We start from the raw sequence: 27,676 nt of genomic DNA on the forward strand, positions 1-27,676 counted from the left end.
CTTTAAAACGAATTATAGAACATAAGTATGTGCTACAGACGTCAACACTTTTAAAACAACACATATGGAATCATGTGGTAACCAAATAAATGATAAACATATTATATATTTCATATTTGAGATTCTTCAAAGTAGCCACATTTTGCCTTGGTGACAGCTTTGAACACTCTTGGTATTCTCTCAACCAGCTTCACCTGGAATGCTTTTCCAACTGTCTTGGATGAGTTCCCACATGCTGAGCACTTGTTGGCTGCTTTTCCTTCACTTTGCGGTCCAACTCAAACCATCCCCATTGGATTGAGTTCAGGTGATTGCGGAGGCCAGGTCATCTGATGCAGCACTCCATCACTCTCCTTCTTGGTCAAATAGCCCTTACACAGCCTGGAGGTGTGTTGGTTCGTTGTCCTGTTGCGCAACAAACGCAAACCACACAGGATGGCGTATTGCTCCAGAATGCTGTGGTAGCCTTGATGGTTAAGTGTGCCCTGAATTCTAAGTTAAATCACTGATCAGTGTCATCAGCAAACCATCACACCTCCTCCTCCATGCTTCACCACACCTCCTCCATGCTTCACAGTGGGAACCACACATGCGGCGATCATCCGTTCACCTACTCTGCATCTCACAAAGACACAGCGGTTGGAACCAAAAAATCTTCAATTCGGACCCAAAGGACAGATTTCCACCGGTCAAATGTCCATTGCTCGTGTTTCTCTGTCTGTCTGTCTGTCTGTCTGTCTGTCTGTCTGTCTGTCTGTCTGTCTGTCTGTCTGTCTGTCTGTCTGTCTGTCTGTCTGTCTGTCTGTCTGTCTGTCTGTCTGTGTCTGTCTGTCTGTCTGTCTTCTCTCTCTCTCTCTCTCGTTCTCTCTCACTGTCTGTCTCTCTCTCCCTAGTTCTCTCTCTCTCTCTCTCTCTCTCTCTCTCTCTCTCTCTCTCTCTCTCTCTCTCTCTCTCTCTCTCTCTCTCTGTCTCTCTCTCTCTCTGTGTCTCTCTCTCTCTCCCTCTCTATGTGTCTGTGTGTCTCTCTCTCTCTGTGTCTCTCTCTCTCTCTCTCTCTCTCTCTCTCTCTCTCTCTCTCTCTCTCTCTCTCTGTGTCTCTCTCTCTCTCTCTCTGTGTCTCTCTCTCTCTCTCTCTCTCTCTCTCTCTCTCTCTCTCTCTCTCTCTCTGTCTCTCTCTCTCTCTCTCTCTCTCTCTGTCTCTCTCTCTCTCTCTCTGTGTGTCTCTCTCTCTCTCTCTCTCTCTGTGTGTCTCTCTCTCTCTCTCTCTCTCTCTCTCTCTCTCTCTCTCTCTCTCTCTCTCTCTCTGTCTCTCTCTCTCTCTCTCTCTCTCTCTCTCTGTCTCTCTCTCTCTGTGTCTCTGTGTCTGTGTCTCTCTGTCTCTCTCTCTCGCTCTCTCTCTCTGTGTCTCTCTCTCTCTCTCTCTCTCTCTCTCTCTCTCTCTCTCTCTCTCTCTCTCTCTCTCTCTCTCTCTCTCTTTCTCTCTCTCGTTGGAACCAAAAATCTCAAATTTGGACTCATCAGAGTCCAAATTTCCACCGATCTAATGTCTCTCTGTCTCGTGTTTCTTGGCCCAAGCAAGTCTCCTCTTCTTATTGGTTTCCTTTAGTAGTGGTATCTATGCAGTAATTTGACCATGAAGACCTGATTCACACAGTCTCCTCTGAACAGTTGATGTTGAGATGCATCTGTTACTTGAACTTTGTGAAACATTTATTTGGGCTGCAATTTCTGAGGCTGGTAACTCTAATGAACGTATCCTCTGCAGCAGAGGTAACTCTGGGTCTTCCTTTCCTGTGGCGGTCCTCATGAGAGCCAGTTTCATCATAGCGCTTGATGGTTTTTGCGACTGCACTTGAAGAAACTTTCAATGTTCTTGACATTTTCCAGATTGACTGACCTTCATGTATTAAAGTAATGATGGACTGTCATTTCTCTTTGCTTATTTGAGATGTTCTTGACATAATATGGACTTGGTCTTTTACCAAATAGGGCTATCTTCTGTATACCACCCCTACCTTGTTACAACACAACTGATTGGTTCAAATGCATTAAGAAAGAAATTCCACAAATGAACTTTTAAGAGGGCACACCTGTTAATTGAAATTCATTCCAGGTGACTAGCTGGTTGAGAGAATGCCAAGAGTGTGCAAAGCTGTCATCAAGTCAAACTTCGGCTACTTTGAAGAATCTCAAATGTAAAATATATTTTGATTTGTTTAAACTTTCAAATCAAATCAAATTTTATTTGTCACATACACATGGTTAGTAGATGTTAATGCGAGTGTGTTGGCAGCAGCCACTCAATGTTAGTGGTGGCTGTTTAACAGTCTGATGGCCTTGAGATAGAAGCTGTTTTTCAGTCTCTCGGTCCCAGCTTTGATGCACCTGTACTGACCTCGCCTTCTGGATGGTAGCGGGGAACAGGCAGTGGTTCGGGTGGTTGATGTCCTTGATGATCTTTATGGCCTTCCTGTAACATCGGGTGGTGTAGGTGTCCTGGAGGGCAGGTAGTTAACTTTTTGGGTTACCACATGATTCCATATGTGTTATTTCATAGTTTTGATGTCTTCACTATTATTCTACAACGTTAGTGGTTTATCGTGTATTATAAACTAGGTGGTTTAAGCCCTGAATGCTGATTGGCTGACAACGGTGGTATATCAGACCCCATACCACGGGTATAATAATAATAATAATATATGCCATTTAGCAGACGCTTTTATCCAAAGCGACTTACAGTCATGTGTGCATACATTCTACGTATGGGTGGTCCCGGGGATCGAACCCACTACCCTGGCGTTACAAGCGCCATGCTCTACCAACTGAGCTACATTTATTTTTACTGCTCTAATTATGTTGGTAACCAGTTTATAATAGGGGTTTGTGGTATTTGGCCAATATACCGCGGCTACGGGTTGTATCCAGGCCATCCAGGTTGCGTCGTCCTTAAAGAACAGCCCTTAGCCGCGCCATATGGCCGAATACCGCACTCCCTCGGGCCTTATTATTGCTTCTTTCTACAGCTCACTAGAGGGAGACAAAGCTGCACACGTCACCAAACGTCTAAACCGAAATGTCTCTTTGTGGTGTTTATTGTCACTGTTAATAACTGTACTGGTCAAGTGTCAACATAAAAAAATAATTTAAAAAAAATGGACATCAATTATGGATACGGAAGAAAAGTTTCTGGGCCTGAAAGAATTCACAACGGAAGACCTTCCCGTGGTTTGTTGCGATGGAAGCTCCGCCCTCCAGTGCTCCTGAACCTGTGGGGATCTTTATGATTTTAACAGAAGTAGACTGAATTGTATTTCTTTGTATGTATCATTTATGTTGTTGTTGTTTTTACTAGTTTGTATGAGTATTTTCATCCAAAATGTTGTTTTTGTTTGTTTTTTTTGTAATATTTTACTACCTCGCACAGTAGGTTGCACATTATAGATTGTATTTTTTTATTTTATTTTTTATTAATAACAAATCAATACATAAAGCACATGAGGGAACACAAGCATACATAGATTACAAACAATAGAGATTGTAGTCCGCCAATGAAACAGTAGAGAAGAACGTCACCCTCGTTTCCGTTTTCTTGTCGGGCCAGTTTCCGGTCCCGCCATGATGTTCAGAAGACAACGAGGAGCAAACTGAGAAAGACCGTCGAAATGGATTTAAAACAAACGAAAATTATACAATTAGAAAGAGAGATAATTTACCGTCGTTTTGGATAGGAAACCTAAGCTAACGGGTTATTAAAAGTGTTTTATTTCCAGTGGCCGTTTTCTAACTAGTTAGTGTAAAATAAGGTTATATCTGCGGGGTAAATGTTTTTGTTTTGACTGGTAGATCTCCTTCTTCTTCATCGTAGGTCACACAAGGATCAACATCGTTTCCTGCAAACTCCGAAAAGGATCGTTTTTGAAGGACTTTTATTTTATTTGGACGTTTGATTTCCCCCCCCACCCTCCCCCTTCTCTCTAGACGGATTGAAGAATATTTTGGTTATTTTTTAGGACTTTGCGCCGTTTTACGGGCCTCGTTATGGACTCCTAACCGCGACCCCGGTGCCGCGCTGCTTTCCGCAGCTACAAGGCCCGTTGTTTCCGCGAGAGAAGAGAGAGACTTACTGACTGTATTCATAACCGTGGAAAAAAACAAACAAAAAAAACAACACCCCCGTAATGGACACTTGTGGAACTGTACTTTTTTTCTTGTTGTTTTACCGGACACTTAAATTAACGGGTTATTAAAGTCCCGGTCTGTCACTAACTAGTAGTTTGGTGTCTTTGACCCAAATAACTACAAGGACTATCTGTGAATACTTCCTCTTAGTTCATTGCCTGTTTTTCCCTTCGATATTATCTTTATTATAATAATAATCTGGTAGCTTCCCTCCTCCACCTTCAGTCTCAGATCATATCTAATGGTTATTTGTTATTTCTTAACTAACGTGTTGTTTTCCCCCCCTTCCTTTGTCTTTTGAGTTTTTTAAAAAGTGATTTAGTTGTGAGAATGTCGTGTGTTCATTATAAATTCTCGTCCAAACTGGACTACAACACCGTGACCTTTGACGGGCTGCACATCACCCTGGCCGAGCTGAAACGGCAGATTATGGGCAGAGAGCGCCTCAAAGCCACCGACTGCGACCTGCAGATCACCAACGCACAGACCCGTGAAGGTAACTAACTAAATATATAATAATAATATATGCCATTTAGCAGACGCTTTTATCCAAAGCGACTTACAGTCATGTGTGCATACATTCTACGTATGGGTGGTCCCGGGGATCGAACCCACTACCCTGGCGTTACAAGCGCCATGCTCTACCAACTGAGCTACAAACCAGTTAGTTAAATTGTTCAGGTTGAGCTGAGGTTAATCAGTGATGCCAAGATTATAATTTTATGCAGTTTTGTGGTGTGTACTTCCTGGTAGGGATCGGGGATATGGGCCCAAAACATAATCTATATAGATAATAATAATCTATATCTCTCTATATATGGATATAGATGTATATGTGTGTGTGTATATATCTTTCCCTGTATATGTAGGTATATATATATTATATATTTATTACACACACATCTATCTCACGGTATTACAAAAGTTGGATTGTATTAATGTATTTGACCCCCCCCCAAAAAAAATATTTGTAATTATTTAAATTCTACATTTGCTTTATGAATAGTGCACTGACCCTTGGGGTGGTCTTTCTCCATTCTGATTGATTTTTTCCCCTTTAATTTAATATTATAAAACTATTTTCCTGCACTCATTTGATCATTCCCACAGGGCTGCACGATATGGGCCTTATTTTGAACCAAATGTTGCAATTGAACTTGCGATTTAAAGTCAAAACACCTATCAACTGTTGGAAATGTAATTATGATGATTATTCTATAGTTAATAGCGGCCATCTTTTTGCTACATTGAATGTTTTCTCTTAGCAACTTCATGTAGCTAACATATTCTTGCTTTGTGTTTTCCTCTTTGATTTTTTTAGAAGATACTGCTGATGTTTTTTTATAGGTATTATGAGGTTGTATAAGTACGTTTGGCTATAACTCAGTACATATATTAAATCACCGGCTAACAGGCGATTAGCATTAGCGGCTAACGGGCGATTAGCATTAGCGGCTAACGGGCGATTAGCATTACGGGCGATTAGCATTAGCGGCTAACGGGCGATTAGCTGATTAGATTAGCGGCTAACGGGCGATTAGCATGATGATATAATATATTCCCTGTTCTATAGACTACAGTACTGATGATATCATATATTCCCTGTTCTATAGACTACAGTACTAATGATATATACTGGGTAATGATATATACTGTGTACCCTGTGTTTCTACAGAGTACAGTACTGATGATAGATGCTGTGTACCATGTGTTTCTACAGAGTACAGTACTGATGCTATATACTGGGTACCATGTGTTTCTACAGAGTACAGTACTGATGATATATACTGTGTACCTTCTATAGAGTACAGTACTGATGATATATACTGGTTACCGTGTACCTTCTATAGAGTACAGTACTGATGATATATACTGGTTACCGTGTGTTTCTACAGAGTACAGTACTGATGATATATACCGTGTACCTTCTATAGAGTACAGTACTGATGATATATACTGGTTATCGTGTGTTTCTACAGAGTACAGTACTGATGATATATACTGTGTACCATGTGTTTCTACAGAGTACAGTACTGATGATATATACTGTGTACCATGTGTTTCTACAGAGTACAGTACTGATGATATATACTGGTTATCGTGTGTTTCTACAGAGTACAGTACTGATGATATATACTGTGTACCTTCTACAGAGTACAGTACTGATGATATATGCTGTGTACCATGTGTTTCTACAGAGTACAGTACTGATGATATATGCTGGGTACCATGTGTTTCTACAGAGTACAGTACTGATGATATATACTGGGTACCATGTGTTTCTACAGAGTACAGTACTGATGATATATACTGGGTACCATGTGTTTCTACAGAGTACAGTACTGATGATATATACTGGGTACCATGTGTTTCTACAGAGTACACTGATGATATATACTGTGTACCATGTGTTTCTACAGAGTACACTGATGATATATACTGTGTACCATGTGTTTCTACAGAGTACAGTACTGATGATATATACTGGGTACCATGTGTTTCTACAGAGTACACTGATGATATATGCTGTGTACCATGTGTTTCTACAGAGTACAGTACTGATGATATATACTGGGTACCATGTGTTTCCACAGAGTACACTGATGAAGAGGTTCACATCCCCAAACACTCATCAGTGATCGTCAGACGCACCCCCATCGGAGGGGTCAAACCAGCGGGCAGAACGTTCATTGTGTGCGTAGCTATGACATCATGACCCTGTATCTATCTGCATGATATGAGTAGTAACCCCCCCTCGCCTGTTGATACTAATAACCCCCACACACTAATATCCAGTCAAATAGTACCCCCTCCACACACTAGTATCCAGTCAAATAGTAACCCCCCTCCACACACTAGTATCCAGTCAAATAGTAACCCCCTCCACACACTAATATCCAGTCAAATAGTAACCCTCCACACACTAGTATCCAGTCAAATAGTAACCCCCCCCCTCCACACACTAATATCCAGTCAAATAGTAACCCCCCTCCACACACTAGTATCCAGTCAAATAGTAACCCCCCTCCACACACTAGTATCCAGTCAAATAGTAACCCCCCCACACACACTAGTATCCAGTCAAATAGTAACCCCCCCCTCCACACACTAATATCCAGTCAAATAGTAACCCCCCACACACTAGTATCCAGTCAAATAGTACCCCCCTCCACACACACTAGTATCCAGTCAAATAGTAACCCCCCTCCACACACTAGTATCCAGTCAAATAGTAAACCCCTCCACACACTAGTATCCAGTCAAATAGTAACCCCCCTCCACACACTAGTATCCAGTCAAATAGTAACCACCCCCCTCCACACACTAGTATCCAGTCAAATAGTAACCACCCCCTCCACACACTAGTATCCAGTCAAATAGTAACCCCCCTCCACACACTAGTATCCAGTCAAATAGTAACCCCCCTCCACACACTAGTATCCAGTCAAATAGTAACCCCCCCCCTCCACACTAGTATCCAGTCAAATAGTAAACCCCCCTCCACACACTAGTATCCAGTCAAATAGTAACCCCCCTCCACACACTAGTATCCAGTCAAATAGTAACCCCCCCCTCCACACACTAGTATCCAGTCAAATAGTAACCCCCCCCCTCCACACACTAGTATCCAGTCAAATAGTAACCCCCCCCCCTCCACACACTAGTATCCAGTCAAATAGTAACCCCCTCCCCCACACACTAGTATCCAGTCAAATAGTAACCCCCCCCCCTCACACACTAGTATCCAGTCAAATAGTAACCCCCCTCCACACACTAGTATCCAGTCAAATAGTAACCCCCCCCTCCACACACTAGTATCCAGTCAAATAGTAACCCCCCTCCACACACTAGTATCCAGTCAAATAGTAACCCCCCCCTCCACACACTAGTATCCAGTCAAATAGTAACCCCCTCCACACACTAGTATCCAGTCAAATAGTAACCCCTCCACACTAGTATCCAGTCCCCCCTCCACACACTAGTATCCAGTCAAATAGTAACCCCCTCCACACACTAGTATCCAGTCAAATAGTAACCCCTCCACACACTAGTATCCAGTCAAATAGTAACCCCCCCTCCACACACTAGTATCCAGTCAAATAGTAACCCCCCCCTCCACACACTAGTATCCAGTCAAATAGTAACCCCCCCCTCCACACTAGTATCCAGTCAAATAGTAACCCCCCTCCACACACTAGTATCCAGTCAAATAGTAACCCCCTCCACACACTAGTATCCAGTCAAATAGTAACCCCCCCTCCACACACTAGTATCCAGTCAAATAGTAACCCCCCCCTCCACACACTAGTATCCAGTCAAATAGTACCCCCCCCTCCACACACACACTAGTATCCAGTCAAATAGTAACCCCCTCCCCCACACACTAGTATCCAGTCAAATAGTAACCCCCCCCCCTCCACACACTAGTATCCAGTCAAATAGTAACCCCCCTCCACACACTAGTATCCAGTCAAATAGTAACCCCCCCCTCCACACACTAGTATCCAGTCAAATAGTAACCCCCCTCCACACACTAGTATCCAGTCAAATAGTAACCCCCCCCCCCCCTCCACACACTAGTATCCAGTCAAATAGTAACCCCCCTCCCCCTCCACACACTAGTATCCAGTCAAATAGTAACCCCCCCCTCCACACACTAGTATCCAGTCAAATAGTAACCCCCCCCCCCCTCCACACACTAGTATCCAGTCAAATAGTAACCCCCCCCCTCCACACACTAGTATCCAGTCAAATAGTAACCCCCCCCCCCCTCCCACACTAGTATCCAGTCAAATAGTAACCCCCCTCCACACACTAGTATCCAGTCAAATAGTAACCCCCCTCCACACACTAGTATCCAGTCAAATAGTAACCCCCCCCCCCTCCACACACTAGTATCCAGTCAAATAGTAACCCCTCCCCTCCACACACTAGTATCCAGTCAAATAGTAACCCCCCCCCCTCCACACACTAGTATCCAGTCAAATAGTAACCCCCCCTCCACACACTAGTATCCAGTCAAATAGTAACCCCCCCCTCCACACACTAGTATCCAGTCAAATAGTAACCCCCCCCTCCACACACTAGTATCCAGTCAAATAGTAACCCCTCCACACACTAGTATCCAGTCAAATAGTAACCCCCCTCCACACACTAGTATCCAGTCAAATAGTAACCCCCCTCCACACACTAGTATCCAGTCAAATAGTAACCCCCCTCCACACACTAGTATCCAGTCAAATAGTAACCCCCCCCCTCCACACACTAGTATCCAGTCAAATAGTAACCCCCCCCCCTCCACACACTAGTATCCAGTCAAATAGTAACCCCCCCCCTCCACACACTAGTATCCAGTCAAATAGTAACCCCCCCCTCCACACACTAGTATCCAGTCAAATAGTAACCCCCCCCTCCACACACTAGTATCCAGTCAAATAGTAACCCCCCCCTCCACACACTAGTATCCAGTCAAATAGTAACCCCCCTCCACACACTAGTATCCAGTCAAATAGTAACCCCCCTCCACACACTAGTATCCAGTCAAATAGTAACCCCCCCTCACACACTAGTATCCAGTCAAATAGTAACCCCCCCCCTCCACACACTAGTATCCAGTCAAATAGTAACCCCCCCCCCTCCACACACTAGTATCCAGTCAAATAGTAACCCCCCCTCCACACACCCTCCACACACTAGTATCCAGTCAAATAGTAACCCCCCCCTCCACACACTAGTATCCAGTCAAATAGTAACCCCCCCTCCACACACTAGTATCCAGTCAAATAGTAACCCCCCTCCCCCCTCCACACACTAGTATCCAGTCAAATAGTAACCCCCCCCTCCACACACTAGTATCCAGTCAAATAGTAACCCCCTCCACACACTAGTATCCAGTCAAATAGTAACCCCCCCTCCACACACTAGTATCCAGTCAAATAGTAACCCCCCCTCCACACACTAGTATCCAGTCAAATAGTAACCCCCTCCACACACTAGTATCCAGTCAAATAGTAACCCCCCCCTCCACACACTAGTATCCAGTCAAATAGTAACCCCCCCTCCACACACTAGTATCCAGTCAAATAGTAACCCCCCTCCACACACTAGTATCCAGTCAAATAGTACCCCCCCCCCTCCACACACTAGTATCCAGTCAAATAGTAACCCCCCCCCCTCCACACACTAGTATCCAGTCAAATAGTAACCCCCCTCCACACACTAGTATCCAGTCAAATAGTAACCCCCCTCCACACACTAGTATCCAGTCAAATAGTAACCCCCTCCTCCACACACTAGTATCCAGTCAAATAGTAACCCCCCCTCCACACACTAGTATCCAGTCAAATAGTAACCCCCCTCCACACACTAGTATCCAGTCAAATAGTAACCCCCTCACCCCTCCACACACTAGTATCCAGTCAAATAGTAACCCCCCCCTCCACACACTAGTATCCAGTCAAATAGTAACTCCCCCCTCCACACACTAGTATCCAGTCAAATAGTAACCCCCCTCCACACACTAGTATCCAGTCAAATAGTAACCCCCCCCTCCACACACTAGTATCCAGTCAAATAGTAACCCCCCCCTCCACACACTAGTATCCAGTCAAATAGTAACCCCCCTCCACACACTAGTATCCAGTCAAATAGTAACCCCCCTCCACACACTAGTATCCAGTCAAATAGTAACCCCCCCCCCTCCACACACTAGTATCCAGTCAAATAGTAACCCCCCTCCACACACTAGTATCCAGTCAAATAGTAACCCCCTCCACACACTAGTATCCAGTCAAATAGTAACCCCCCCTCCACACACTAGTATCCAGTCAAATAGTAACCCCCCCCCCTCCACACACTAGTATCCAGTCAAATAGTAACCCCCTCCTCCACACACTAGTATCCAGTCAAATAGTAACCCCCCCCCCCCTCCACACACTAGTATCCAGTCAAATAGTAACCCCCTCCCCCTCCACACACTAGTATCCAGTCAAATAGTAACCCCCCCCTCCACACACTAGTATCCAGTCAAATAGTAACCCCCCCTCCACACACTAGTATCCAGTCAAATAGTAACCCCCCCCTCCACACACTAGTATCCAGTCAAATAGTACCCCCCCCCCTCCACACACTAGTATCCAGTCAAATAGTAACCCCCCCCCCTCCACACACTAGTATCCAGTCAAATAGTAACCCCCCCCCTCCACACACTAGTATCCAGTCAAATAGTAACCCCCCCCCCTCCACACACTAGTATCCAGTCAAATAGTAACCCCCCCCCCCACACACTAGTATCCAGTCAAATAGTACCCCCCCCTCCACACACTAGTATCCAGTCAAATAGTAACCCCCCTCCACACACTAGTATCCAGTCAAATAGTACCCCTCCCCCCCTCCACACACTAGTATCCAGTCAAATAGTAACCCCCCCCCTCCACACACTAGTATCCAGTCAAATAGTAACCTCCACACACTAGTATCCAGTCAAATAGTAACCCCCCTCCACACACTAGTATCCAGTCAAATAGTAACCCCTCCACACACTAGTATCCAGTCAAATAGTACCCCCCCCTCCACACACTAGTATCCAGTCAAATAGTAACCCCCCCCTCCACACACTAGTATCCAGTCAAATAGTAACCCCCCCCTCCACACACTAGTATCCAGTCAAATAGTAATCCAGTCTCCCCTCCACACACTAGTATCCAGTCAAATAGTAACCCCTCTCCTCCACACACTAGTATCCAGTCAAATAGTAACCCCCCCCTCCACACACTAGTATCCAGTCAAATAGTAACCCCCCTCCACACACTAGTATCCAGTCAAATAGTAACCCCCTCCACACACTAGTATCCAGTCAAATAGTAACCCCCCTCCACACACTAGTATCCAGTCCACACACTAGTATCCAGTCAAATAGTAACCCCCCCCCCCCTCCACACACTAGTATCCAGTCAAATAGTAACCCCCTCCACACACTAGTATCCAGTCAAATAGTAACCCCCCTCCACACACTAGTATCCAGTCAAATAGTAACCCCCTCCACACACTAGTATCCAGTCAAATAGTAACCCCCCTCCACACACTAGTATCCAGTCAAATAGTAACCCCCCTCCACACACTAGTATCCAGTCAAATAGTAACCCCCCTCCACACACTAGTATCCAGTCAAATAGTAACCCCCCTCCACACACTAGTATCCAGTCAAATAGTAACCCCCCTCCACACACTAGTATCCAGTCAAATAGTAACCCCCCTCCACACACTAGTATCCAGTCCCTCCACACACTAGTATCCAGTCAAATAGTAACCCCCCCCCCTCCCCCTCCACACACTAGTATCCAGTCAAATAGTAACCCCCCCCCCCCTCCACACACTAGTATCCAGTCAAATAGTAACCCCCCTCCACACACTAGTATCCAGTCAAATAGTAACCCCCCCCTCCACACACTAGTATCCAGTCAAATAGTAACCCTCCACACACTAGTATCCAGTCAAATAGTAACACACTAGTATCCAGTCAAATAGTAACCCCCTCCACACACTAGTATCCAGTCAAATAGTAACCCCCCTCCACACACTAGTATCCAGTCAAATAGTAACCCCCCCCTCCACACACTAGTATCCAGTCAAATAGTAACCCCCCCTCCACACACTAGTATCCAGTCAAATAGTAACCCCCCCCCTCCACACACTAGTATCCAGTCAAATAGTAACCCCTCCACACACTAGTATCCAGTCAAATAGTAACCCCTCCACACACACTAGTATCCAGTCAAATAGTAAACCCCCTCCACACACTAGTATCCAGTCAAATAGTAACCCCCTCCACACACTAGTATCCAGTCAAATAGTAACCCCCCTCCACACACTAGTATCCAGTCAAATAGTAACCCTCCACACACTAGTATCCAGTCAAATAGTAACCCCCTCCACACACTAGTATCCAGTCAAATAGTAACCCCCCCCCCCCCTCCACACACTAGTATCCAGTCAAATAGTAACCCCCCCTCCACACACTAGTATCCAGTCAAATAGTAACCCCCCTCCACACACTAGTATCCAGTCAAATAGTAACCCCCCTCCACACACTAGTATCCAGTCAAATAGTAACCCCCTCCACACACTAGTATCCAGTCAAATAGTAACCCCCTCCACACACTAGTATCCAGTCAAATAGTAACCCCCCTCCACACACTAGTATCCAGTCAAATAGTAACCCCCCCCCCCCCCCCCCCCCCCCACACACTAGTATCCAGTCAAATAGTAACCCCCCCTCCACACACTAGTATCCAGTCAAATAGTAACCCCCCCCCTCCACACACTAGTATCCAGTCAAATAGTACTCCCCCCCCTCCCTCCCCTCCACACACTAGTATCCAGTCAAATAGTAACCCCCTCCTCCACACACTAGTATCCAGTCAAATAGTAACCCCCCTCCACACACTAGTATCCAGTCAAATAGTAACCCCCTCCCTCCACACACTAGTATCCAGTCAAATAGTAACCCCCCTCCACACACTAGTATCCAGTCAAATAGTAGCCCCCCCTCCACCACTAGTATCCAGTCAAATAGTAACCCTCCACACACTAGTATCCAGTCAAATAGTGCCCCTCCCCCCTCCACACACTAGTATCCAGTCAAATAGTAACCCCTCCACACACTAGTATCCAGTCAAATAGTAACCCCTCCCCTCCACACACTAGTATCCAGTCAAATAGTAACCCTCTCCACACACTAGTATCCAGTCAAATAGTAACCCCCCTCCACACACTAGTATCCAGTCAAATAGTAACCTCCACACACTAGTATCCAGTCAAATAGTAACCCCCCTCCACACACTAGTATCCAGTCAAATAGTAACCCCCTCCACACACTAGTATCCAGTCAAATAGTAACCCCCCCCTCCACACACTAGTATCCAGTCAAATAGTAACCCCCCTCCACACACTAGTATCCAGTCAAATAGTAACCCCCTCCCCTAACTAGTATCCAGTCAAATAGGTGTAACTCCACACACTAGTATCCAGTCAAATAGTAACCCCCCCTCCACACACTAGTATCCAGTCAAATAGTAACCCCCTCCCCCCACACACTAGTATCCAGTCAAATAGTAACCCCTCTCCACACACTAGTATCCAGTCAAATAGTAACCCCCCCACACCACTAGTATCCAGTCAAATAGTAACCCCCTCCACACACTAGTATCCAGTCAAATAGTAACCCCCCTCCACACACTAGTATCCAGTCAAATAGTAACCCCCCTCCACACACTAGTATCCAGTCAAATAGTAACCCCCCTCTCCACACACTAGTATCCAGTCAAATAGTAACCCCCCTCCACACACTAGTATCCAGTCAAATAGTAACCCCTCCCCTCCACACACTAGTATCCAGTCAAATAGTAACCCCCCCCCCCCCCCTCCACACACTAGTATCCAGTCAAATAGTAACCCCCTCCACACACTAGTATCCAGTCAAATAGTAACCCCCCCCCCCCTCCACACACTAGTATCCAGTCAAATAGTAACCCCCCCTCCACACACTAGTATCCAGTCAAATAGTAACCCCCCCCTCCACACACTAGTATCCAGTCAAATAGTAACCCCCTCCACACACTAGTATCCAGTCCCCCTCCACACACTAGTATCCAGTCAAATAGTAACCCCTCCACACACTAGTATCCAGTCAAATAGTAACCCCTCCACACACTAGTATCCAGTCAAATAGTAACCCCCCCCTCCCCCTCCACACACTAGTATCCAGTCAAATAGTAACCCCCCTCCACACACACTAGTATCCAGTCAAATAGTAACCCCTCCACACACTAGTATCCAGTCAAATAGTAACCCCCCTCCACCACAGGTATCCAGTCAAATAGTAACCCCCTCTCCACACACTAGTATCCAGTCAAATAGTAACCCCCTCCACACACTAGTATCCAGTCAAATAGTAACCCCCCTCCACACACTAGTATCCAGTCAAATAGTAACCCCCCTCCACACACTAGTATCCAGTCAAATAGTAACCCCCCTCCACACACTAGTATCCAGTCAAATAGTAACCCCCCCTCCTCCACACACTAGTATCCAGTCAAATAGTAACCCCCCTCCACACACTAGTATCCAGTCAAATAGTAACCCCCCCCCTCCACACACTAGTATCCAGTCAAATAGTAACCCCCCTCCACACACTAGTATCCAGTCAAATAGTAACCCCCCTCCACACACTAGTATCCAGTCAAATAGTAACCCCCCCCTCCACACACTAGTATCCAGTCAAATAGTAACCCCCCTCCACACACTAGTATCCAGTCAAATAGTAACCCCCCTCCACACACTAGTATCCAGTCAAATAGTAACCCCCCTCCCCTCCACACACTAGTATCCAGTCAAATAGTAACCCCCTCCACACACTAGTATCCAGTCAAATACCCCCTCCACACACTAGTATCCAGTCAAATAGTAACCCTCCACACACTAGTATCCAGTCAAATAGTAACCCCTCCACACACTAGTATCCAGTCAAATAGTAACCCCCCTACACACTAGTATCCAGTCAAATAGTAACCTTACTCCACACACTAGTATCCAGTCAAATAGTAACCCCCCCTCCACACACTAGTATCCAGTCAAATAGTAACCCCCCCACTAGTATCCAGTCAAATAGTAACTCCCCTCCACACACTAGTATCCAGTCAAATAGTAACTTCCCCTCCACACACTAGTATCCAGTCAAATAGTAACCCCCCCCACACACTAGTATCCAGTCAAATAGTAACCCCCCCCTCACACACACTAGTATCCAGTCAAATAGTAACCCCCTCCCCTCCACACACTAGTATCCAGTCAAATAGTAACCCTCCCCTCCACACACTAGTATCCAGTCAAATAGTAACCCCCCTCCACACACTAGTATCCAGTCAAATAGTAACCCCCTCCACACACTAGTATCCAGTCAAATAGTAACCCCTCCACACACTAGTATCCAGTCAAATAGTAACCCCCCCCTCCACACACTAGTATCCAGTCAAATAGTAACCCCCTCCACACACTAGTATCCAGTCAAATAGTAACCCCCCCCTCACACACTAGTATCCAGTCAAATAGTAACCCCCCTCCACACACTAGTATCCAGTCAAATAGTAACCCCCTCCACACACTAGTATCCAGTCAAATAGTAACCTCCACACACTAGTATCCAGTCAAATAGTAACCCCTCCACACACTAGTATCCAGTCAAATAGTAACCCCCCTCCACACACTAGTATCCAGTCAAATAGTAGCCCCCCTCCACACACTAGTATCCAGTCAAATAGTAACCCCCCCTCCACACACTAGTATCCAGTCAAATAGTAACCCCCCCTCCACACTAGTATCCAGTCAAATAGTAACCCCCCTCCACACACTAATATCCAGTCAAACACACTAATATCCAGTCAAATAGTAACCCCCTCCACACACTAGTATCCAGTCAAATAGTAGCCCCCCTCCACACACTAGTATCCAGTCAAATAGTAACCCCTCCACACACTAGTATCCAGTCAAATACCCCCCCTCCACACACTAGTATCCAGTCAAATAGTAACCCCCCCCTCCACACTAGTATCCAGTCAAATAGTAACCCCCCCTCCACACACTAGTATCCAGTCAAATAGTAACCCCCCTCCACACACTAGTATCCAGTCAAATAGTAACCCCCCTCCACACACTAGTATCCAGTCAAATAGTAACCCCCCTCCACACACTAGTATCCAGTCAAATAGTAACCCCCTCCACACACTAGTATCCAGTCAAATAGTAACCCCCTCCACACACTAGTATCCAGTCAAATAGTAACCCCCCTCCACACACTAGTATCCAGTCAAATAGTAACCCCCCCTCCACACACTAGTATCAGTCAAATAGTAACCCCCTCCAAATAGTATCCAGTCAAATAGTAACCCCCTCCACACACTAGTATCCAGTCAAATAGTAACCCCTCCACACTAGTATCCAGTCAAATAGTAACCCCCTCCACACACTAGTATCCAGTCAAATAGTAACCCCCTCCACACACTAGTATCCAGTCAAATAGTAACCCCCCCTCCTCCACACACTAGTATCCAGTCAAATAGTAACCCCCCTCCACACACTAGTATCCAGTCAAATAGTAACCCCCCCTCCACACACTAGTATCCAGTCAAATAGTAACCCCCTCCTCCACACACTAGTATCCAGTCAAATAGTAACCCCCCCTCCACACACTAGTATCCAGTCAAATAGTAACCCCCTCACACACTAGTATCCAGTCAAATAGTAACCCCCCCCCCACACACACTAGTATCCAGTCAAATAGTAACCCCTCCCCTCCACACCACTAGTATCCAGTCAAATAGTAACCCTCCACACACTAGTATCCAGTCAAATAGTAACCCCCTCCACACACTAGTATCCAGTCAAATAGTAACCCTCCACACACTAGTATCCAGTCAAATAGTAACCCCCCCCCCCACACACTAGTATCCAGTCAAATAGTAAACACCCCAGTCCCCTCCACACACTAGTATCCAGTCAAATAGTAACCCCCCTCCACACACTAGTATCCAGTCAAATAGTAACCCCCCCCTCCACACACTAGTATCCAGTCAAATAGTAACCCCTCTCCACACACTAGTATCCAGTCAAATAGTAACTCCCCCACTCCAAATACACACTAGTATCCAGTCAAATAGTAACCCTCCCCCTCCACACACTAGTATCCAGTCAAATAGTAACCCCCCCTCCACACACTAGTATCCAGTCAAATAGTAACCCCCTCCACACACTAGTATCCAGTCAAATAGTAACCCCCCCACACACTAGTATCCAGTCAAATAGTAACCCCCCTCCACACACTAGTATCCAGTCAAATAGTAACCCCCTCCACACACTAGTATCCAGTCAAATAGTAACCCCCCCTCCCACACTAGTATCCAGTCAAATAGTAACCCTCCCTCCACACACTAGTATCCAGTCAAATAGTAACCCCTCCACACACTAGTATCCAGTCAAATAGTATCCACACACTAGTATCCAGTCAAATAGTAACCCCTCCACACACTAGTATCCAGTCAAATAGTAACCCCCCTCCACACACTAGTATCCAGTCAAATAGTAACCCCCTCCACACACTAGTATCCAGTCAAATAGTAACCCCCCCTCCACACACTAGTATCCAGTCAAATAGTAACCCCCCTCCTCCACACACTAGTATCCAGTCAAATAGTAACCCCCCTCCACACACTAGTATCCAGTCAAATAGTAACCCCCCTCCACACACTAGTATCCAGTCAAATAGTAACCCCCCCCTCCACACACTAGTATCCAGTCAAATAGTAACCCCCCCTCCACACACTAGTATCCAGTCAAATAGTAACCCCCCCCTCCACACACTAGTATCCAGTCAAATAGTAAACCCTCCTCCACACACTAGTATCCAGTCAAATAGTAACCCCCCTCCACACACTAGTATCCAGTCAATAGTAACCCCCCTCCACACTAGTATCCAGTCAAATAGTAACCCCCCCTCCCCCCTCCACACACTAGTATCCAGTCAAATAGTAACCCCCCTCCACACACTAGTATCCAGTCAAATAGTAACCCCCCTCCACACACTAGTATCCAGTCAAATAGTAACCCTCCCCCCTCCACACACTAGTATCCAGTCAAATAGTAACCCCCCTCCACACACTAGTATCCAGTCAAATAGTAACCCCCCTCCACACACTAGTATCCAGTCAAATAGTAACCCCCCCCTCCACACACTAGTATCCAGTCAAATAGTAACCCCCCCTCCACACACTAGTATCCAGTCAAATAGTAACCCCCCTCCACACACTAGTATCCAGTCAAATAGTACCCCTCCACACACTAGTATCCAGTCAAATAGTAACCCCCCCTCCACACACTAGTATCCAGTCAAATAGTAACCCCCCCCTCCACACACTAGTATCCAGTCAAATAGTACCCCCTCCACACACTAGTATCCAGTCAAATAGTAACTCCCCTCCCCTCCACACACTAGTATCCAGTCAAATAGTAACCCCCTCCACACACTAGTATCCAGTCAAATAGTAACCCCCCTCCACACACTAGTATCCAGTCAAATAGTAACCCCCCTCCACACACTAGTATCCAGTCAAATAGTAACCCCCCTCCACACACTAGTATCCAGTCAAATAGTAACCCCCTCCACACACTAGTATCCAGTCAAATAGTAACCCCCCTCCACACACTAGTATCCAGTCAAATAGTAACCCCCCTCCACACACTAGTATCCAGTCAAATAGTAAACCTCCACACACTAGTATCCAGTCAAATAGTAACCCCCCCCACACACTAGTATCCAGTCAAATAGTAACCCCCCTCCACACACTAGTATCCAGTCAAATAGTAACCCCTCCACACACTAGTATCCAGTCAAATAGTAACCCCCCTCCACACACTAGTATCCAGTCAAATAGTAACCCCCCCCTCCACACACTAGTATCCAGTCAAATAGTAACCCCTCCACACACTAGTATCCAGTCAAATAGTAACTCCCCCTCCCTCCACACACTAGTATCCAGTCAAATAGTAACCCCCCCACACACTAGTATCCAGTCAAATAGTAACCCCCCTCCACACACTAGTATCCAGTCAAATAGTAACCCCCCCTCCACACACTAGTATCCAGTCAAATAGTAACCCCCCCCCCTCCACACACTAGTATCCAGTCAAATAGTAACCCCCCTCCACACACTAGTATCCAGTCAAATAGTAACCCCCCCTCCACACACTAGTATCCAGTCAAATAGTAACCCCCCCCTCCACACACTAGTATCCAGTCAAATAGTAACCCCCCCCTCCACACACTAGTATCCAGTCAAATAGTAACCCCCCCTCCACACACTAGTATCCAGTCAAATAGTAACCCCCCCCCACACACTAGTATCCAGTCAAATAGTAACCCCCTCCACACACTAGTATCCAGTCAAATAGTAACCCCCTCCCTCCACACACTAGTATCCAGTCAAATAGTAACCCCCCTCCACACACTAGTATCCAGTCAAATAGTAACCCCCCTCCACACACTAGTATCCAGTCAAATAGTAACCCCCCTCCACACACTAGTATCCAGTCAAATAGTAACCCCCCTCCACACACTAGTATCCAGTCAAATAGTAACCCCCCCTCTCCACACACTAGTATCCAGTCAAATAGTAACCCCCCCCACACACTAGTATCCAGTCAAATAGTAACCCCCCCCCTCCACACACTAGTATCCAGTCAAATAGTAACCCCCCTCCACACACTAGTATCCAGTCAAATAGTAACCCCCCCCTCCCCTCCACACACAGTAGTATCCAGTCAAATAGTAACCCCCCCTCCACACACTAGTATCCAGTCAAATAGTCCACTCCACACTGGTATCCCCCCTCCACACACTAGTATCCAGTCAAATAGTAACCCCACACTAGTATCCAGTCAAATAGTCCCCCTCCACACACTAGTATCCAGTCAAATAGTAACCCCCCTCCACACACTAGTATCCAGTCAAATAGTAACCCCCCCTCCACACACTAGTATCCAGTCAAATAGTAACCCCCCTCCACACACTAGTATCCAGTCAAATAGTAACCCCCCCTCACACACTAGTATCCAGTCAAATAGTAACCCTCCACACACTAGTATCCAGTCAAATAGTAACCCCCCCTCCACACACTAGTATCCAGTCAAATAGTAACCCCCCCCCTCCACACACTAGTATCCAGTCAAATAGTAACCCCCTCCACACACTAGTATCCAGTCAAATAGTAACCCCTCCACACACTAGTATCCAGTCAAATAGTAACCCCCCCTCCACACACTAGTATCCAGTCAAATAGTAACACTAGTATCCCAAATAGTAAACCCCCTCCACACACTAGTATCCAGTCAAATAGTAACCCCCCTCCACACACTAGTATCCAGTCAAATAGTAACCCCCTCCACACACTAGTATCCAGTCAAATAGTAACCCCCCCCCCCCTCCACACACTAGTATCCAGTCAAATAGTAACCCCCCTCCACACACTAGTATCCAGTCAAATAGTAACCCCCCCCCCTCCACACACTAGTATCCAGTCAAATAGTACCCCCTCCCCCCTCCACACACTAGTATCCAGTCAAATAGTAACCCCCCCCTCCACACACTAGTATCCAGTCAAATAGTAACCCCCTCCACACACTAGTATCCAGTCAAATAGTAACCCCCTCCCCTCCACACACTAGTATCCAGTCAAATAGTAACCCCCCCCCTCCACACACTAGTATCCAGTCAAATAGTAACCCCCCCCTCCACACACTAGTATCCAGTCAAATAGTAACCCCTCCCCCCCCTCCACACACTAGTATCCAGTCAAATAGTACCCCCTCCACACACAGTATCCAGTCAAATAGTAACCCCCCCCTCACACACTAGTATCCAGTCAAATAGTAACCCCCTCCACACACTAGTATCCAGTCAAATAGTAACCCCCCTCCACACACTAGTATCCAGTCAAATAGTTACCCCCCTCCACACACTAGTATCCAGTCAAATAGTAACCCCCTCCTCCACACACTAGTATCCAGTCAAATAGTAACCCCCCCCTCCACACACTAGTATCCAGTCAAATAGTACCCCCCCTCCACACACTAGTATCCAGTCAAATAGTACCCCCCCTCCACACACTAGTATCCAGTCAAATAGTAACCCCCCCCCCCCTCCACACACTAGTATCCAGTCAAATAGTACCCCCCCCCTCCACACACTAGTATCCAGTCAAATAGTAACCCCCCTCCACACACTAGTATCCAGTCAAATAGTAACCCCCCCTCCACACACTAGTATCCAGTCAAATAGTACCCCCCCTCCACACACTAGTATCCAGTCAAATAGCAACCCCCTCCACACACTAGTATCCAGTCAAATAGTAACCCCCTCCACACACTAGTATCCAGTAGTAACCCCCCCCCCTCCACACACTAGTATCCAGTCAGACAGTAACCACCCCCTCCACACACTAGTATCCAGTCAAATAGACAGGTAGTATCTGATCAGAAATGATACCCCCCCCCTCCACACACTAGTATCCAGTCAAATAGTAACCCCCCTCCACACACTAGTATCCAGTCAAATAGTAACCCTCCACACACTAGTATCCAGTCAAATAGTAACCCCCCACACACACTAGTATCCAGTCAAATAGTAACCCCCCCTCCACACACTAGTATCCAGTCAAATAGTAACCCCCCCCTCCTCCACACACTAGTATCCAGTCAAATAGTAACCCCTCCAACACACTAGTATCCAGTCAAATAGTAACCCCCCTCCACACACTAGTATCCAGTCAAATAGTAACCCCCCTCCACACACTAGTATCCAGTCAAATAGTAACCCTCCCTCCACACACTAGTATCCAGTCAAATAGTAACCCCCCTAGTATCCCTCCACACACTAGTATCCAGTCAAATAGTAACCCCCTCCACACACTAGTATCCAGTCAAATAGTAACTCCCCCCCCTCCACACACTAGTATCCAGTCAAATAGTAACCCCCCTCTCCACACACTAGTATCCAGTCAATAGTAACCCCCCCCTCCACACTAGTATCCAGTCAAATAGTAACCCCCCCCTCCCACACTAGTATCCAGTCAAATAGTAACTCCCCCTCCACACACTAGTATCCAGTCAAATAGTAACCCCCCTCCCCCTCCACACACTAGTATCCAGTCAAATAGTAACCCCCCTCCACACTAGTATCCAGTCAAATAGTAACTCCACACACTCCAAATGGTAATCCACACACTAGTATCCAGTCAAATAGTAACCCCCTCCACACACTAGTATCCAGTCAAATAGTAACCCCCCCTCCCCCTCCACACACTAGTATCCAGTCAAATAGTAACCCCCCTCACAGTAACCCTCCACACTAGTATCCAGTCAAATAGTAACCCTCCACACACTAGTATCCAGTCAAATAGTAACCCCCCTCCACACACACTAGTATCCAGTCAAATAGTAACCCCCCTCCACACACTAGTATCCAGTCAAATAGTAACCCCCCTCCACACACTAGTATCCAGTCAAATAGTAACCCCCCCCTCTCCACACACTAGTATCCAGTCAAATAGTAACCCTCCTCCACACACTAGTATCCAGTCAAATAGTAACCCCCCTCCACACACTAGTATCCAGTCAAATAGTAACCCCTCCACACACTAGTATCCAGTCAAATAGTAACCCCCCCCTCCACACACTAGTATCCAGTCAAATAGTAACCCCCTCCCCTCCACACACTAGTATCCAGTCAAATAGTAACCCCCTCCCCCCCCCAGTCTCCTCCACACACTAGTATCCAGTCAAATAGTAACCCCCCTCCTCCACACACTAGTATCCAGTCAAATAGTAACCCCCCTCCACACACTAGTATCCAGTCAAATAGTAACCCCCCCTCCACACTAGTATCCAGTCAAATAGTAACCCCCCCCCTCCACACACTAGTATCCAGTCAAATAGTAACCCCCCCCTCCACACACTAGTATCCAGTCAAATAGTAACCCCCTCCACACACTAGTATCCAGTCAAATAGTAACCCCCCCCTCCCCCTCCACACACTAGTATCCAGTCAAATAGTAACCCCTCCACACCAGTCAAATAGTAATCCAGTCAACACTAGTATCCAGTCAAATAGTAACCTCCTCCACACACTAGTATCCAGTCAAATAGTAACCCCTCTCCACACACTAGTATCCAGTCAAATAGTAACCCCCTCTCCACACACTAGTATCCAGTCAAATAGTAACCCTCCACACACTAGTATCCAGTCAAATCCCCCTCCACACACTAGTATCCAGTCAAATAGTAACCCCCTCCACACACTAGTATCCAGTCAAATAGTAACCCTCTCCCCTCACACACTAGTATCCAGTCAAATAGTAACCCCCTCCACACACTAGTATCCAGTCAAATAGTAACCCCCCCCCTCCACACACTAGTATCCAGTCAAATAGTAACCCTCCCACACTAGTATCCAGTCAAATAGTAAATTCCTCCACACACTAGTATCCAGTCAAATAGTAACCCCCCCCCTCCCCCTCCACACACTAGTATCCAGTCAAATAGTAACCCCTCCACACACTAGTATCCAGTCAAATAGTAACCCCCTCCCCTCCACACACTAGTATCCAGTCAAATAGTAACCCCTCCACACACTAGTATCCAGTCAAATAGTAACCCCCCCCTCCACACACTAGTATCCAGTCAAATAGTAACCCCCTCCACACACTAGTATCCAGTCAAATAGTAACCCCCCTCCACACACTAGTATCCAGTCAAATAGTACCCCCCCCTCCACACACTAGTATCCAGTCAAATAGTAACCCCCTCCCCTCCACACACTAGTATCCAGTCAAATAGTAAACCCCTCCACACACTAGTATCCAGTCAAATAGTAACCCTCCTCCACACACTAGTATCCAGTCAAATAGTAACCCCCCCTCCACACACTAGTATCCAGTCAAATAGTAACCCCCCCCTCCACACACTAGTATCCAGTCAAATAGTAACCCCTAAACTTAGGGTCCACACACTAGTATCCAGTCAAATAGTGATTGACTCCCTGTCCTCCACACACTAGTATCCAGTCAAATAGTAACCTCCCCTCCACACACTAGTATCCAGTCAAATAGTATTGAGGTGCCCCCTCCACACACTAGTATCCAGTCAAATAGTAACCCCTCCACACACTAGTATCCAGTCAAATAGTAACCCCCCTCCACACACTAGTATCCAGTCAAATAGTAACCCCCTCCTCCACACACTAGTATCCAGTCAAATAGTAACCCCTCCTGTGTGAGGCACACTAGTATCCAGTCCAAATAGTAACGGGCCACCTCCACACACACTAGTATCCAGTCAAATAGTAAGGTTCCCCCTCCACACTAGTATGTCAGTCAAATCAGTAACCTCCACACACTAGTATCCAGTCAAATAGTAATCCCACACTAGTATCCAGTCAAATAGTAACCCCCCTCCACACACTAGTATCCAGTCAAATAGTAATCCCCCTCCTCCACACACTAGTATCCAGTCAAATAGTAACCCCCCCTCCACACACTAGTATCCAGTCAAATAGTAACCCCCCTCCACACACAGTATCCAGTCAAATAGTAACAGATTCCCCCTCCACACACTAGTATCCAGTCAAATAGTAACCCCCCTCCACACACTAGTATCCAGTCAAATAGTAACCCCTCCACACACTAGTATCCAGTCAAATAGTAACCCCCCTCCCACACTAGTATCCAGTCAAATAGTAAACCCCCACACACTAGTATCCAGTCAAATAGTAACCCCCCTCCACACACTAGTATCCAGTCAAATAGTAACCCCCCCTCCACTAGTACAGTCAAGTATCCAGTCAAATAGTAACCCCCCTCCACACACTAGTATCCAGTCAAATAGTAACCCCCTCCACACACTAGTATCCAGTCAAATAGTAACCCCCTCCACACACTAGTATCCAGTCAAATAGTAACCCCCTCCCCCTCCACACACTAGTATCCAGTCAAATAGTAACCCTCCACACACTAGTATCCAGTCAAATAGTAACCCCCCCCTCCACACACTAGTATCCAGTCAAATAGTAACCCCTCCACACACTCCACACACACTAGTATCCAGTCAAATAGTAAACCCCCCTCCACACACTAGTATCCAGTCAAATAGTAACCCCTCCACACACTAGTATCCAGTCAAATAGTAACCCCCTCCACACACTAGTATCCAGTCAAATAGTAACCCCCTCCACACACTAGTATCCAGTCAAATAGTAACCCCTCCCACACACTAGTATCCAGTCAAATAGTAACCCTCCACACACTAGTATCCAGTCAAATAGTAACCCCCTCCCTCCACACACTAGTATCCAGTCAAATAGTAACCCCTCTCCACACACTAGTATCCAGTCAAATAGTAACCCCCTCCACACACTAGTATCCAGTCAAATAGTAACCCCTCCACACACTAGTATCCAGTCAAATAGTAACCCCTCCACACACTAGTATCCAGTCAAATAGTAACCCCCCCTCCACACACTAGTATCCAGTCAAATAGTAACCCCCCCTCCACACACTAGTATCCAGTCAAATAGTAACCCCCCTCCACACACTAGTATCCAGTCAAATAGTAACCCCTCCACACACTAGTATCCAGTCAAATAGTAACCCCCCCCTCCACACACTAGTATCCAGTCAAATAGTAACCCCCCCCTCCACACACTAGTATCCAGTCAACAGGTAGTACCCCCCTCCACACACTAGTATCCAGTCAGACAGGTAGTACCCCTCCACACACTAGTATCCAGTCAGACAGGTAGTAACCCCCCCCCCTCCACACACTAGTATCCAGTCAAATAGTAACCCCCCCCTCCACACACTAGTATCCAGTCAAATAGTAACCCCCCTCCACACACTAGTATCCAGTCAAATAGTAACCACCCCCTCCACACACTAGTATCCAGTCAAATAGTAACCCTTCTCCACACACTAGTATCCAGTCAAATAGTAACCCCCCTCCACACACTAGTATCCAGTCAAATAGTAACCCCCCTCCACACACTAGTATCCAGTCAAATAGTAACCCCCCTCCACACACTAGTATCCAGTCAAATAGTAACCCCCCCCCCTCCACACACTAGTATCCAGTCAGACAGGTAGTACTCCCCCCTCCACACACTAGTATCCAGTCAGACAGGTAGTATCCAGTCAGACAGGTAGTACCCCCTCCTCCACACTAGTATCCAGTCAAATAGTAACCCCCCTCCACACACTAGTATCCAGTCAGACCAGCCTAGCTATTCTATTCTAACCTGTTGTCTAGTCCATGTCTGTGGTGGTTGTTGACTTGTTGTTGTTTGTTTGTTTTTGTAGTGACCGTTCTGACATGGCTGCTGGATCCTCCAGACCCGTATGTAACAAAGCCCTCTCATTTTCCTTACTATCTCTGATTGGTCAAGAGTTAACTCTGAGTTGTCATGGTGATTAATATTCAAAACAAAGCCTCTCATTTTCCTTACTATCTCTGTCTGCTGTTTATAAACTCTGCTCTGGTGGTTAAAGATACTGTGTAATCTCTGTTCTGATTGGTCAAGAGTTAACTCTGAGTTGTCATGGTGATTAATATTCTGTTTTGATTGGTTCCCAACTGCTTGTTCTCTTTTGTTGTTGTTGTAACTCACTGTGTTTTTTTTATTTTTAATGTTGTTCAATGTGTTGATGGATCTGAACTATATTGTGACTGTATTTTCATATTGAAACAACGGTTAGCGTGGTGTTGTTAGCCTGCCACTGTTACAGAGCCCCCCCACACCACCACATCCCTTGTGTGTTGAGACGATGCTTCATGATCCTACAGGCGGGTTGTTACTACTTTACTTCAAACCAATGGGAGCTTTTTCTTTCACGTGGTGTTATAG

At 46.1% G+C, this 27,676-nt stretch overlaps 1 protein-coding gene across 1 annotated transcript; it reads left to right on the plus strand.

The window, feature by feature from the left end:
* Nucleotides 1-3,594: 3,594 nt before the first annotated feature.
* LOC124017082 (E3 ubiquitin-protein ligase RBBP6-like) lies at nucleotides 3,595-27,250 on the plus strand. Its single transcript, XM_046332468.1, has 3 exons — nucleotides 3,595-4,675; nucleotides 6,774-6,873; nucleotides 27,132-27,250. The coding sequence occupies exons 1-3, from the start codon at nucleotides 4,510-4,512 to the stop codon at nucleotides 27,244-27,246; spliced, it is 381 nt and encodes a 126-aa protein (XP_046188424.1). The 5' UTR covers nucleotides 3,595-4,509; the 3' UTR covers nucleotides 27,247-27,250.
* Nucleotides 27,251-27,676: the final 426 nt, after the last annotated feature.

Source organism: Oncorhynchus gorbuscha, unplaced genomic scaffold (genome assembly GCF_021184085.1).
Source record: "Oncorhynchus gorbuscha isolate QuinsamMale2020 ecotype Even-year unplaced genomic scaffold, OgorEven_v1.0 Un_scaffold_1463, whole genome shotgun sequence".
NCBI classification, from domain to species: Eukaryota; Metazoa; Chordata; class Actinopteri; order Salmoniformes; family Salmonidae; genus Oncorhynchus; species Oncorhynchus gorbuscha.